At 51.0% G+C, this 13,844-nt stretch overlaps 1 protein-coding gene across 12 annotated transcripts in view; it reads right to left on the reverse strand.

The window, feature by feature from the left end:
• COL27A1 (collagen type XXVII alpha 1 chain) overlaps positions 1 to 13,844 on the reverse strand; it is a 131,031-nt gene that overhangs the window by 104,851 nt on the left and 12,336 nt on the right. For all 12 annotated transcript variants that reach the window (XR_003047867.1, XR_003047868.1, XR_001517354.2 and 9 more), the window contains exons 4-5: positions 7,565 to 7,618; positions 3,466 to 3,519 (exon numbers count right to left, since the gene is read on the reverse strand). Coding sequence is in view for 8 of the 12 variants with exons in the window: in XM_015593357.2 (XP_015448843.1) it covers positions 3,466 to 3,519; positions 7,565 to 7,618 (108 nt within the window). In the remaining 4 variants the exon portion in view is untranslated. The remainder of the gene's footprint in view (positions 1 to 3,465; positions 3,520 to 7,564; positions 7,619 to 13,844) is intronic.

The following is a 13,844-nucleotide window of genomic DNA, read 5'->3' on the forward strand; positions in this document are numbered from 1 at the left end:
CTCTGCATAGGGAACAGTAGACTGGACTTAGTTAAAAGAGCCTTATGGAACTAGAAGACACATGGGAGGGTATATTTTAAATAGATGCTGCAAATATAGTGAGAACAAGAACTGTAAGATCCTTTCTTATAGTACCTGTAGTTAACTATAGTTCTTATAGTTAAAGGTAGCATTGAGCAGTGGAGAGAATAGGGGGCTTTGGGTAAATAAAGCCCAGAGAGAAGCTGAGACAATGGAGAAACAAATCACAAAGAACTGGGAAATTCTGGGCTGGAAGTCCCTGTATAAGTCATCGCTGATCCTGAGTACCCAGCACAGGGCCTGGCCCAGAGGAGGCATCAAAAAAATATTTCACAAATGAGCAAAAGAATGAATGGAGTCACAAGAGACAACGCTAGGGCTGGAATTGGGTCAGCTCTTGGCCCCAGGCCTGGAACGTCCTCTGAAGATTCGCTGAGCCTCTTAATATCACCACTGCTATTTCATGTGTTTAGAAGTTCTGGCCAATGCAATCAGGAAAGAAAAACAAATAAGACTACTAACTTTTGAGGAAAAGGAGAGAAAACTATGTCCTTTGCAAACAATATGAGTGCCTGTCTAGAAAATCGAAGAGAACTAACTGAAATACTGGTAGAATTCATAAGATAATTCACTAAAGGGCATGGTTATAAAATACGCACAAAAGTACAAAAATACAAAAGCAACAGTCTCTTCAAAAGCTGAGAGCCAGCTAGAAAATATAATGAGGAAAATATTCCCTCCATTTATAACAGCAACAATAAAATTTCTAAGTATAAACTTAAAAACCGTGCAGGGCTTATGCAATAGAAACTATAAAAGTTTACTAAAAGACATTTAAAAAAACTCAACCAAATGGGAAAACTTAATATTTTAAAGATGTTAATTTTTCACAAATTAATATACACATTTAATACAATTCTAATAAAAACTCCAAGAGGGTTTTTTAAGGAAATTATTAAGATGGGCATAAAGTATATCTGACAGAATAAATAGCCAGAAATATTTTAAAAGAACAGGGGGGAGAAGACACAGTATAAAGGTAGTAAATGTCATAATATAAAGTAGTATTTTACGAACATAAAAAAATACGAAGAGCAATAAAACACATTTGAATGGCCTGAAATAGAACCTGTTCTATCATATAGTAATCAGTGGAGGAAAGGTTATTTAATAAATAATTAATTATTGGAAGGAAAATAAAGTTAGAGCCCTACCTCATATCACCCCTCCCATTGAAGGTTAATTCCAGATGGTTTAAATTTTTTTAGTACAAATGATATTATAAAATGACTAGAAATATAAGTGAATCTTAGCATGGGAAAAAATATCTAATTATAAAAGTAAATAACCATACATTTTACATATGGATGGAGCACTCTCTAAACTGTCTGACATTATCATAAGTTCCTAATCTGTATTAGCTATTATTTTTAGTCCCCCCCGGCCCCCGCCAAATAGATAACATTTCCAGTTGTGAAAATCATCGCAAATACTCTTAACAGGCAAACAATAAACTGGAAAATATTTGTAAGGTAGATGAAATCTTAATAACCTTAATATACAAACATAAATAATTTTTACAAATCAAGAACAAAAGACAACACCCCAACCCCCATGACATGGGAAACTGAGGCCTCTGCAAAGCAGAAGTCTCCAAAGGAGGTCCCTTCTAGAAAGAAGGAGCAGGTCCTCCCAGGGGACAATCCTGTCACCATCTCCCAGACAGTGTCTCAATCTTTCAGAGACTCAGTTTCCCCATCTGTAAATGAATAGAGTATCTCCACCCATATCTTAGGTCTTTCGGGGATGGAATAAGACAAGCTACATAAAGTGTGTGCACAGTGCCCAGCATAGAGCAAGGGCACAATAGATGGTGGCCATTATCATCAGTGTCTGCCTTGTTAAAACCCAGAGCACCTCCAGGCAGCTGCTGGGCACCAGGCACCTGAAGCCTCTGTGCTCGCTTTCCGAGGAAGGATCCCCAGCCCAGCCTCGGCCGTGGAGTCACGGACCTGCAGGGCTGAGGCCGGTGCTCCTGCACCAGCCTTCTAGTGCCCTATAGTCATATATCCAGGGCTACCTGTGCATGACCTTTGTCCCAAACTCCTTGACAAGCTGATGGGCTGCAGCAGCTCTGCTCTGGGAGTTAGCACTGACCTTTGGAGGCTGTACAGCTGTCACTCACTGCCTGACCTGGGGCCGGTCATTAATGGCTTTACTTAAGCCCCTGGACCTTTGCAGTTGAGCTAACAAAGAATGACCCGGGGCCTGGGCCACCAAAGCCCAGAGGTCTTCACCTGGTTACCCCACAGATGACAGGCTAGGCTGGGTGGCCTGACCAGGAGTCCCTCTGCCCTTCCTGGCCTGTCCCCATGCTCCCTCATCACAGTCACTGAGCCCTTGGCTTCCCTGACCTTCGTATCCCTTTCAGTCCTATTTCTCCAGCCATTCTGTACGACTTGCCCCCATGACCTAAATGTTGCTGGCCCGGCACTCCTTTGCCCTCCTGCTTCTCACTCCACGTACCACCCTGAACAACCCCGTTCCCTGCCCAAGCCCCAGGAGCAGACAGGAGCTCTGGGGCTGGAGGTCCTCGCAGTCATCAGAGCACTGGTCACTTTGTGCTCTCATTTAAAAGTTAACTGGGGCCTTCTAAGAAGGGCGGGAAGGTGGCATCTCTGTGTCAGCCACCCCTCAAAGGCTCTATCTCCAGCTCAGAGTCTTCTGAGTTTCAGAATGTTTCTCCATGAATCATCTCTACCTAGCTGGGCTACAAGTTCCCAAACCAATGTCATCTCATTCCTTCTCCTGGGTTCCCAGGTTCAGTCACCCAGGCTAACACTGGGAAGTCACGACTTTTCACCTCTAGTCCATTACCAAGTCCTCTATCCCACCTCCACATCATTGCGAATGCGCCAACGTTTCCTCCTCCCACAGCCTGAGTTGGCCCAGGCTAGCCTCAGCCAGGTCTCCCTGCCTCCGCTCTGGCCCCCACCCCCCGTCCATCCTCCATTTGGCATCCAGCGATATTTATCACACGAAATCTTTCCACGTCCCATCCCAGCTCAAAACTCGACATACCTCCTCAGGTTGCATCTTAGGACCCAGTAAACCTCACATTCCTATTCAGATGTTCAAGGCCCTCCCTAGTTAGCATTAAATGACCTTTTGTCTCACTCCCTTTAAGGGCTCCAGTTTCCAGCTGCCCTTCCCCTTAATCACTCCCAACTAGAAGCTAAACTCCTAATTCCTCACTGTGTCCCCAGCCCAGCATGGGGCCTGGCACTCAGGAGACATTCAGGCTGTGCCTGCGGCCCAGTGTGGATCCTCTGCAATGATCCTGAGGACCTCCCACCAGGAGACCCTAGGAAGCACCCAAAACGTGGCCCGAATTTCAGCATCCGCTCCATGGCCCTATCTCCAGACTCCACAATAAATACTCACTTTGGCTCCGGGAGCGCCGGGGAGGCCTGGATTTCCATAAGGCCCAGGAGGACCCTGAAAGGGAAAAGAAACAAAAAAGTGAGGGAAAACAGAGCCGTTCCACTTCCTACAGCAGTGCCAGCACGTTCCTGCACACGCTTGGTCTCCTCCCCTGGCCAGATCTTAGCAGTATTGCGACGGCGACTCTCTTTTAGGAGGGCCCCCCGGATGCCTGGCACTGCGCTAAGCACTATTCATACATCATCTCATTTTATCCATTAACCCACGAGGTAGGTACTGTCACGATTCCTGTTTTGAATAGGAGGAAGCTGGTGTTTTGAGAGGTTTTTGATTTTTTAGGCCATGCAGCTGCTAAGGGGCAGAGCTAGAGCTCAGCCTCAGATGTGTGATTTCAGAGCACAAGCCCTTAACAGCTGAATTTTACCGCCTTCCACACTCTCCTCAGTTGGCCCCATCAACCCTTCCCAGCTGGCTTCCTTAGGCTCAAATCACACTCAGCTGTTTGCTTCCCTGCTCCATGCCTGGTACTTTCTCCTTTCAGCACCTTTGCCATGCCGTTCCCATCATCTGTCATGCCTTTCCCATCCATTCCCTCCAGCTGAAACCCAACCCATCCTACAAGGTCTGGCTCAAACGCCGCCTCCTCCAGGGAACCTCTGGGGACTCTTCCTACCTAAAGGAACCTCTCCACCCTTCAGACTTCAGACTGACTGTTGCATGAGCCTTTGGAGTTAAGAGTTCAATGAAGGGAATGCTTGGCCTTTTCTGAACAAAGGCACAGCCCCACTGTGGCCATGATACATAGTCATTTCTCTCCCTTGGATTCCTTCAGGCTCTGAGCTTATGGCACCCTCCAGGGTCCTTGGAGCAGCTGGGAAGAATGAGCCCAGAGAATCAAAAAGTCTTGGCCAGTGTCACACAGCAGAGTAGTAGCTAAGGAAGGGCCAGAACTGGGGTCTGTTGGCTTCAAGTCCAGGGTTTATTCATGGCACTAGATTTTCCCAGGCCATTTCTGAATCTGCTGCAACAGCTGGGTCCAGTTATGTCCACTTTCTCCAGCAAGCGCCCTGAACTACAGCCTTGCAGACCAGTGGTATAAAAAGAGCCCAAGAGTCAGGTAATTCCTGTTGGTCTTTGTCCAGTAGGTATAATCTGGGGCACTGAGGGTGGAGAGAGGAACCTCGAAAGGCCCCGCGGTGCCCCCCACCACGCCAGCCTCCAGACACACTGCCCTTGTCCCTGACCCCTCTTGACCCATCTGGCTAGCTCTGTAAGAACTTGCTGCCTTTCTCTCTCTTGGAAGCCAACTTCCCAGCTGCAGTCTGTCACATTCTGACCAAGGCACCTCCCTCTTCCTCGATGCCTGAACTGGGACCCTCCCCTTCTCTGAAAACATCTAGAAAGAACAATGTTCAGAAGCTCGCTCAGCCTGGGGGGTTTATATAATGGTGTCATGGGTGATCATCCCTCTAAAACAATCAGCCTTCCAACCCCTCCCAACATCCCACCAAACACAGTCTGTTGCCACAAGGCTGTAACTAGGAAGTGTCAAGACCTGGAATCGCTCCTGAGCCTCCCCTCCCCCAGCCTCAGTCTCTCTGTCCTACAAATGACTGGGACCCAGTGGTCTCTAAGGAATCTGGAAGACCTCAGATGTTCACCCCAGCCCAGACTTCTGGGGTCTAATCTTAGAGCTCAGCCTGAATTGGGCAAAGGTTGGGTGGGGGTGTTCGAGGAGGGGTACCTGATCACCCCAGAACAAGGCATGGGCTGTACAAGGTCAAGGTGGCCACGTCTCCCCACTTGTGCCCCCAGCTACCCCAAAGACGATGGGCCGGAGCACTCGGCTACCACATCTGCAGCTCATGAAGATGGGGGCTTCCTGCTTTCCCACCCCCACCTCCCCATCCCTCTCCAGCCACTGCCTTGCAGAGAAACGAAGCACATAGTTGAGTGGGAGCCAAGCAGACCAATTCTATAAATGCTGCAGCCCAGAAAGGCGGATGGGGGCAGGGCCAAGGGATTCCCCAATATCCCTCGATGAATGACAGGAGTATGTGGAGGTGGGAAGGACATGCCGCTGACCTCAGGTGAGGCCCTGCCCCGCCCTGAGTGCCAGAGCTGCCATCTATGCAGAGAGGAGCTGACATTGCATAATCCCAGCATTCTATTATCTTTGGAATTTTATGATCTATGGAATTTCCAGTCCAGAAACAGGATGATGGGCGAGACTGCGATGGATGTCAGGAGAGTCATTTACTCACTCGTGGAATGTCAGAGCTGGGAGGAACCTTGGGAATGCCTTATCAGGATCCCATGATTTATAGATGGGGAAACTGAGGCCCGGAGAAGGGAAGGAACTTGGCTGAGGTAACACAGCTTCTTGGTGGACGTGTTCTTGACTCCCAGACTAGAGCTCATCAGTGACCATTTGTCCAGCACCTGCCACACACAGTGCACTCTGCTAGGCATCGTGTAAGAAAAAGCAGAAAGCTGGGCCTGTCTCTAGCCCAGTGGGGCTCAGCCAAGCAGATGGAAAAATTAGCACACAGATGGTTAAGACCACAGGCTCTAGAGTCAGACGATTTTGTTTCAGTCCTGGCTCTGATATTTACTCTGTTCGACTTTACCCAAAGTAACCAAAATGTTCTGAGCCGCAGTTTCCTCACCTGTAAAATGGGGATATTGGAACCTATTTCTCATGATGGCTGGGAAGACAGAAGGAGATCACGCACATGCAGCTCCGTAAACAGAGTTCAGAGGTCAATATGAGTTTTAGAAAGTGATTCGTGCCATCCAGAAGGGCAGATAAAGTGCTGTAGGAGCTTCGAGAAGGGGCTGGTCGTCGGAAAAGGAGCTGGCACTTGATCTGAGCCATGGAGGGAGGAGGAGTTTGCAGAAGAGGGAGGAGGAGTTTGCAGAAGAGGAGTTTGCAGAAGAGGGACAGCCTGAGCAACACTGCAGAGGCTGGAGGGCTCAGGAGTGTAGAGTGGGGGCACAGGCAGACTGCCTGGGCCTGAAATGCTGGGTCAAAGGGCCTCATCCTGGTCCCAGGCTGCAAGGTCCCGTGGCCAGCAGTGTCAATGGCACTTCTGTGGTCCCCAGCTCTGGGCATGGGCTGCATGGAGACTCCAAAGCCAGGAGGAAATACCGCTGCATGGAGCAGATTCCAGAGCCCTGGGCCTGGGGAGCACAGGGCCAGGTCTGGAGGGAACTAGGGCTCGAGTAATTGCATAACCAGAACCATCCGCTGGCCTCGGAGCTAAAAATATGCCCCAGGCAGCTATCTCTGCCAGGGCTTCGCCAGGCACCCAGCGTGGGAAAGGCTGATTCAGCCTGGGCACAGATGCCAGGCGCCGTGGGTCTGAGTCCTCTTGGGAAGGGGGCGGATTTCCCTGCAAGAGGGAGGGGTCCCAGCATATGGTTAAGATACTTCGTTCCAGTCCTTGCTCTGCCATCTATTAGATGCTTAATTTCTTCATCCCCCAAATGAGAATGATCATACCGACCCATGGGGATTCTGGGGGAGAGGGGATCACATAAGGCAACATTAAGTGACATGGGAGGCATAATACACAGGAGCTGTTCTTCATCCAGAGGCTCGGGCTAGCTCTTATCGGCCACTGCAGCCCTGCCAAGCCATCTTTCAGCCTCCAGTTGAACTTTTCAGCACAGGGAGCTCACCCCCTCCCTGGCATGGCCTGTCTAATTGCCTATGTCAGCATCCCTACCCCAGAATGGTCCTGCAGAGGTGGGAAGAGGGATGTGAGGGTCATGTCCTCCAAAGTCAGTTTTTTTTTTCCTAGACAAGCACCAGAGCCCATAAGCTCAGGGATGTGATCTGCAGACACCCCTTCTCAGCCCCAGGCAGCAAGGACAACTGAGACTCTGCAAGAGGTCATCGCTGTCCCATGGCATGTCTGTCCACACGGTGCCCTTAAGAGCCCTAAGTCCACTCCAATGGACAAAGTGGAAAATGAATGCCAGAGAGGGGCAGGGAACAGTTTGAGAACACAAAGCAAAGCTGGGACTTCAGCAGCAGTGGGACACAGGCCAGGGAGCCAACCAGTGCTCCGAAGGATGGTGTGTGATCACTTACCCGAGGCCCCCGTGCACCGGGGGCTCCAGGGAGCCCAGGCAGCCCAGGGGGACCCTGAAAAGAAAGCAAAACAGCATCAATGTCAAGTAGTAGTAGAGAATGGGTTCAAGCATTCATTCAACAAACCTGTCCAGAGCTCTGGGCGTGGAAATCCCATGGCTGAAAAGAGGGGTTTCCTGAGGTCCCTGCCTGGGGAACTCATGCTCTTGGGAGTTTTCAGGCCTTTGCAGCTGCTATTTCTCAGTCTTTAAAGCTCTCATCTTTTATTACTCAGCTAACTTAGTTACAGTGTCACCTCCTCCAGGAAACCTTCCATGATTCCTCCTCCAATTTGGGCCAAGTCTCCCTCTTTCTCTCTGCTTTGAAGGCCACTATATTTATCATGGAATTGTCTGCTTAGAAGCCTGCTTCTCCCACCAGACCATGGTCTCCTCAAAGGAACTAATAGGATATGAGTCATCTCTCTTTCCCCAGGGTTCAGCCAAATGTTTGATAAAGTAAAACAGCAAAAGACTTCGGAGCTCAGCCAAGTTCTCTGCAGAGCCAGAGAAGAGAAGGGACTTGTCCAAGGTGACACCGAGCATCTTTGCACCGTGGAGATGCAGTATAGCATAAAGAGCACAAGCATCAGACAGGCTTGGGTTCAAATCCCAGGGCTACCACTTCCCAGCTGGGTTTGGACAAGTTCCTTAACCAGCCTGATCTATAAAATGGGGATAATAACATACTCTTTACAGTATTACCGAAACGAGAGACCGTAAATGTGTAACACAATGTCTTGTATGTAATCGTCACTCAAATGTTTCATCTATTCCAATGGCCACAGCCTGGCCCATCCTTCATCACTGCTCCCCCCAAGAACCTGCAACAGCCCCTTTGTTTGTCTCCCCACCTCTGCCCTCTTCCCTCTCTAGTCCTCCACATAGCCTGGTTCACCTTCCCAAGGTACTCCCCTGCTCATCAACAGTTGATGGCTCCCCATTTCCCACAAGACAACAGCCTAACCTTGCAACATGGCATTCAGTGAGTACCTGTCTGGCCTCACGGCTCCTCCGTTCACACAGTAAGGGAGGCAGACAAGCAGACGTACTAAACCATGGGCTGACCTTTGTTCAAATCCCGGTTTTGCACTTTGTGCAAGCCCTTCAGCCTGTCTGTTTTCCACTGCTCCCCTTTACAATAGGTTCAGTAGCTACCGTTCCGTCTACCCCAAGGAGTCCATGATGATTAACCAAGCGCCTGATCTGAAGAACTGAACACGGAGCCTTCGAAGGAAGCCAGGCTTTCGAGGATGTGTGAGGCCTGGGGAATTCATTTGTTTCAAATAACCATCAATGAGATTCCAGGTTTCCTGCCCAGAGTTAAAATCAGTGTTGAAAACCCAGTACGGTTTGGCTGGTAATTAATCCAGACCTCACGCTGGGCAGCCTTGGTTCACAGTTCTGGCCTGTGAACACCACGTGCTTGCTCGTCCATGAATAAAAATCAGAAGAGAGATCCAGACAGGCAGATATGGGTACCAAAGCCCCAGGGTCACTGGAAAGGGCCCCCGGATGGAGGAGTGGGGGCGGCTGCTGCATGACCTCAGGCCAAGTCCCAGCAGCCACCTCCAAGCCTCTGGCGCTGCTGGCCAAATTTGCAGCAGTCATCCAGAGCCCGGGGGCCTGGGAGGACAGTCTCTAGTCCTATGTCCAGTTCTGCAGGTTTGGGATCCAGGGCCAGCCTACTTTCCGCTCCTCCCCAGGGAGCAGTTGACTATGGTGTAAGACTGGGGCCCTGGCTTCACGCGGGGCACCCCCACCTACTAGCTCTGTGGCTTTAGGCAAGTAACCTTCAGTATCCAAGGCTTCGTTCTTTAACTACAAAACGAGGATATAATAGCACCTAGCTGACAGATAACCTATAAAAAGTGCTAATCCTGCTGCCTGGCACATAGCGAATGCCCAAAAAGTTAGCTGTTGTTTCTGTTAAGCAAGCTGCTGGAACCTCCCCAGCTTGAAATTTTAAGCCACCCTCCTCACATCTGTTTTTCAGGAAGAGCAAAAGATTTCCCTTCCTAGAAGGCTCTCCGTGGCCCTATTCTTTCATGTGAACTAGAATTAAAGGGAAATGCAGAGGCTAAGGCTAAGCGTTACTGTAGGTACTGAGCCCTTTCAACAGATAAGCAACCAGAGAGAGGCTCGGAAAGGCAAAGCGATTCGTCCAAGGTTGCACAGCTAATAGGCAGAGCCTCGATTCAACCCAAGGCCATTTGACTTGTTCTCCTACCCTAGGCTACTTCTACACAGAAAATCTTGACCAGCTGTACTCTGACTGGCTGTGCAACATGGGGCAACTCCCCTCCCTTCCGTGGGCATCTTCGAAATGAGCATTCTGGATGCTTCCCAACGTTAGCACTTCCTGAATTGCAGGCTGGTGGTGATTTCCTCCTCTAGGATATCTGGCAGGAGAAGAAAAGTGAGATCATACCCATCTCACAGAGCAGGCCAAGGCCTGAAGGGGCGACGGGCTTGTACAGGGCTCCAAGGACGCTCCCTCGTGGACCCTGGTAGAGCCACAACTACAGAGGCCTGGACACTCCCTCTTGGCATTTCTTCTGCCCTAGAAACGAGGACATCCAAGCTGGGGTCTGACCTCATCCACAACATCTGCAGAGCAGACTCTGTGCCAGCTGGGACCCACAGCCCGGCCGGGTGATGTCAGTCTACGGCCTGACTCCTCGCCATGGCAGCCCAGCCCCCAGCTGTAGATCCGGCCGGCCCTCCTTTACCGACCCGGGACCAGGATGCCCCGTGCCCAGCTGCAGCCACAGGCCTGGCTCTTCCCCTCGCAGTGCTCTTTGTTAGCGGATGAGGGTGGGCGCCCCCTCTCCCCAGATCTGAGACCCTGCCTGTTCTCCATGCAGTGGAAAAATGCTGCCATTTCTTTCCAGGGCCCAAAGCCTGAGCGGGTGACTCTGGGATGATTCACAAGGCCGGGGTGGGATTTTCCACTCCACGCTGCAAACAACAGGGCCTCTGAGAGGGCCCAGAGCTGAGGGGGAGGGGAACAGGGGCCTCAGGCCTGTCTGGGGGAGACGGACAGAGGCCTGGGCTCAGGGCTCATGCAAACAGAACCATGGAAACAACCAAGCCCCGACTCTAGGCTTCCCCCAAGGGTCCTGGCCTCCGACAGCCAAACCTAGGGAACCTCGTCCCACGGAACAAGTCCACCCTTGTGTCCAACTGCAAGAGCCCGCCTGCCAAGCCTTGTAGAAAAAAGTAAGTCCTGGCTAGCATGGTCCCTGGCAGCAGGCAAGAAGTTTCACAGGTCTGGGATCTGGGAGACCCGAGTCCAATCCTTAGTGTGCTGCTAACTGCCAGGTGACCCTTCACAATGAACTTTCAGTCTCTGGACCTCTGCTCAGTGCCTGTAGCCTGCAGAGGGGGAGGCAGGAGACCTCAGAGGGTCCTCCCATCTCTGACCACCTGAGCTCACGATTATGCCCAAGGAAAGCCCTCAGGATGCTGTGTCTTCCCCTGACTCTGTCCCAGGGAAGGGCCTCCTGGGACAGGGCTTCTTCACGTCGCTCTGAGCAAGTCACTTCATCTCCTTGTGCTTTGGGGCATCAGTTTGTCCAGCTGTAAAATATGGATGTAATACTCTTCTTCTAAGATAACATGTATGTTGGTTATTCTCCATTTGTCCCCCAGATCTACTCTGTGCCCTGGGAAGCTGAACCCCCCAGGCTTCTTTGCTCTCTGCTTCTGGCTGCGTTTGGCCAGTGGGAGGCCACTGCAGGAGAGTGGGCAGAGAGTATTTCTCTCCCTGCTCCCTCCCTGCTGTGCTGTAGTTTGGCCCCAGCTCCTGTCAGAGACCCCTGGTCATGTTTTAACTCTCCCGGGTTCTGGTAACACCTTCTCCTCCCCTTGTACATTTACGTTGGACCCATGTGGTTCCTTTGATGCTGCCCACAGCTCTGTAAACAGTCCATCCCCTCCTTAAACTCTCAATTACCCTGTTCCCCACTTCGAGCTGTAAGACACAGCATGCAAACTGCTTAGCACAGAACAGAAGCTCAAAAACGATAGGCTAAGAACAGAACAAAATATCCCTCTATTCTCTTGGGTTCTAGGTGATACTAGTGTAAGGAGTGAATTTCTCAAGATCTAGTCCCAATTCGAAACTGCCAACAGGATGAAAGTGCCCGTGTCCAAACCTTCCTGCTTTTCTTAATGCAACGATGCCCCTACCTCAACCATCAGCCACGACAATCCACTGGCACCCAGGTTCTAGTGCTGGGTGCTTTACCACCCTCATCTCACTCAATCTATACAACAACCTTGGAAAGGTAGATGGTACCGCATCCCCATTTTACAGAGGAGGAAACTAAAGCTCAGAGAGGTTAAGTGACTTGCCGAAGGTCACACACGGCACCTGGTACCGAGAAGGCGATCGACATTTGTTGAAAGAAGGGACAGATGGCTGGATAAGGGAACGGTTCAAACCCAGGTCATTCCAAATCTAAAGTCTGTGGGCTTTTACATTCCATGTGGCCTCCTTATCCCACCAGCAGCAGAGATCTGTGTAACCTCAAGAAGACTGGCCTGGGAGTCAGAACAACCTGTTTTTTGTAAGGATCAGATTCTTTCATTCACAGATAGTCCCGGAGCATCTGCTGTAGGCCAGGCCCTCGGCCGGGTCTCCCCCGAGGTGACGCCTGCAAACAGTACAAGCAAGTGCAAATGCCAACAGCCTGATCATGAATAAATAAGGCCTTGACTCGCCTCCTCCCAGGCGTGGGGCTTCTGTGCAGCTTCTGTGCAGCCTCTGTGAACCGCAGCCTCCCCGCCCCTCCCCAGCCCAGGCCCAGCTCAGCTTTTCCATGCTCCCCCCGCTCCTGGGGCTCCCACAGAGCTCCCTCACTCAGTGGCTACAACTCCTGGCAGGCCCGGGCCCAGAGCTCTGTCTCAGCCTCTGCCAGTCTGTCTCGTGCCCCTCGAGAACCATGCAGAACAAGTCAGACACAGCCATGGCACCCCTCTCAGGCTCTGAAAGTCCCCGCAGTCATTTCTAAGGAGGGAGCTCTTCCAAAGCCATGTCACAGAGGGGAGACAGCCCCAGGGAGAGGAAAGAAGCTCCCAAGTTACCCAGCAAACTAGATCTCCAAGATAGCCTTGGAGATCACTCAACTTGCTGTTATTATCTTTCATTCTATAGAAACTGAGGCTGAGAGTGAATTAGGGCCACACGGGATTTGAACCCAGATCTGCATGTTTCCAGCCTGGGGACAATTAAGCCCTGTGCCCCAGGCAGCATAGCTTCTGCTCTGCTGGGATGAGATTCTGAATGCTTGTGGAGACTGGAGGCGGATAAGAGAGGACAAAAGAAACATGAGTTCTTATCACTGATCAAAGATACCACTTTGATTACATAATTTCCGGTATCTAGTGAAATATAAATGAGCAGTTGGCCCCCTGCCACACAGAGGACTGGACAAAGCTTCTGGAAGCTTCTGGGTTCCTATTGGAGTGAGTCTAGGTTCCAAGCTGGGGGAGGGTGGGATTAGGGGAAAGGACGGTGCAGGAGGGAGGATGCCACCTGCGCGGACCGCAGTCCTCCCTCTTGCCCACAAGGCTGGAGGAGCAGGAAGAACCATGGCCCTCCTGGAAGTCAAGGGTCTGGAGCTGCATCCCAGCTTTTGCAAGAAAATACTGGATGCCCCTGACCAAATCTTTTGTCCCTCTAACCTTTGAGCCCTCTTCTGTAGAGCAGGGATTAACACACACATCCTGTCCCTCCTGAACCAGTTCCTGCAAAGTCCGAAAGGGAAATGCCACGCACGTGGAACTAATTCATAAACATAATAGGGATAGAAACAGAAGATTCTAGACATTGAGCTCTTCCTTTGAGGTCAAGGATAGGGCCTGACACATCTCTGAAACCCCCAGCCTCCCAGCTCCGAGTCCACTCACCCTGAGTTTCAGAGTGAACATTCAGATGGGTGGGATGGAATATGCCGGAGTCCGGAGCAGGGCTGTAAACTTCAACTCTGCCTCCTACATGCTATGTGCCCTTGGGCAAGACCTGGCTCCTCACCTGCCCACTGAGGAGGGTTGGACTGAACGATGCCTACGCACCTAATCACTGCACAGGACTCCAATCACAGGGAAGCTCAAGGAGGATATCGGGACGGAGGCTTCCTCTCCTGCTCACCCACATCACCAAACCGTGGAGGGGAGTACGTGGCTCGGGCATCTGCCAGGACGTGGCTCGGGCATCTGCCAGGCCCAAAGGTAGA

This window comes from Pteropus alecto, unplaced genomic scaffold (genome assembly GCF_000325575.1).
Source record: "Pteropus alecto unplaced genomic scaffold, ASM32557v1 scaffold226, whole genome shotgun sequence".
Lineage (NCBI taxonomy): Eukaryota > Metazoa > Chordata > Mammalia > Chiroptera > Pteropodidae > Pteropus > Pteropus alecto.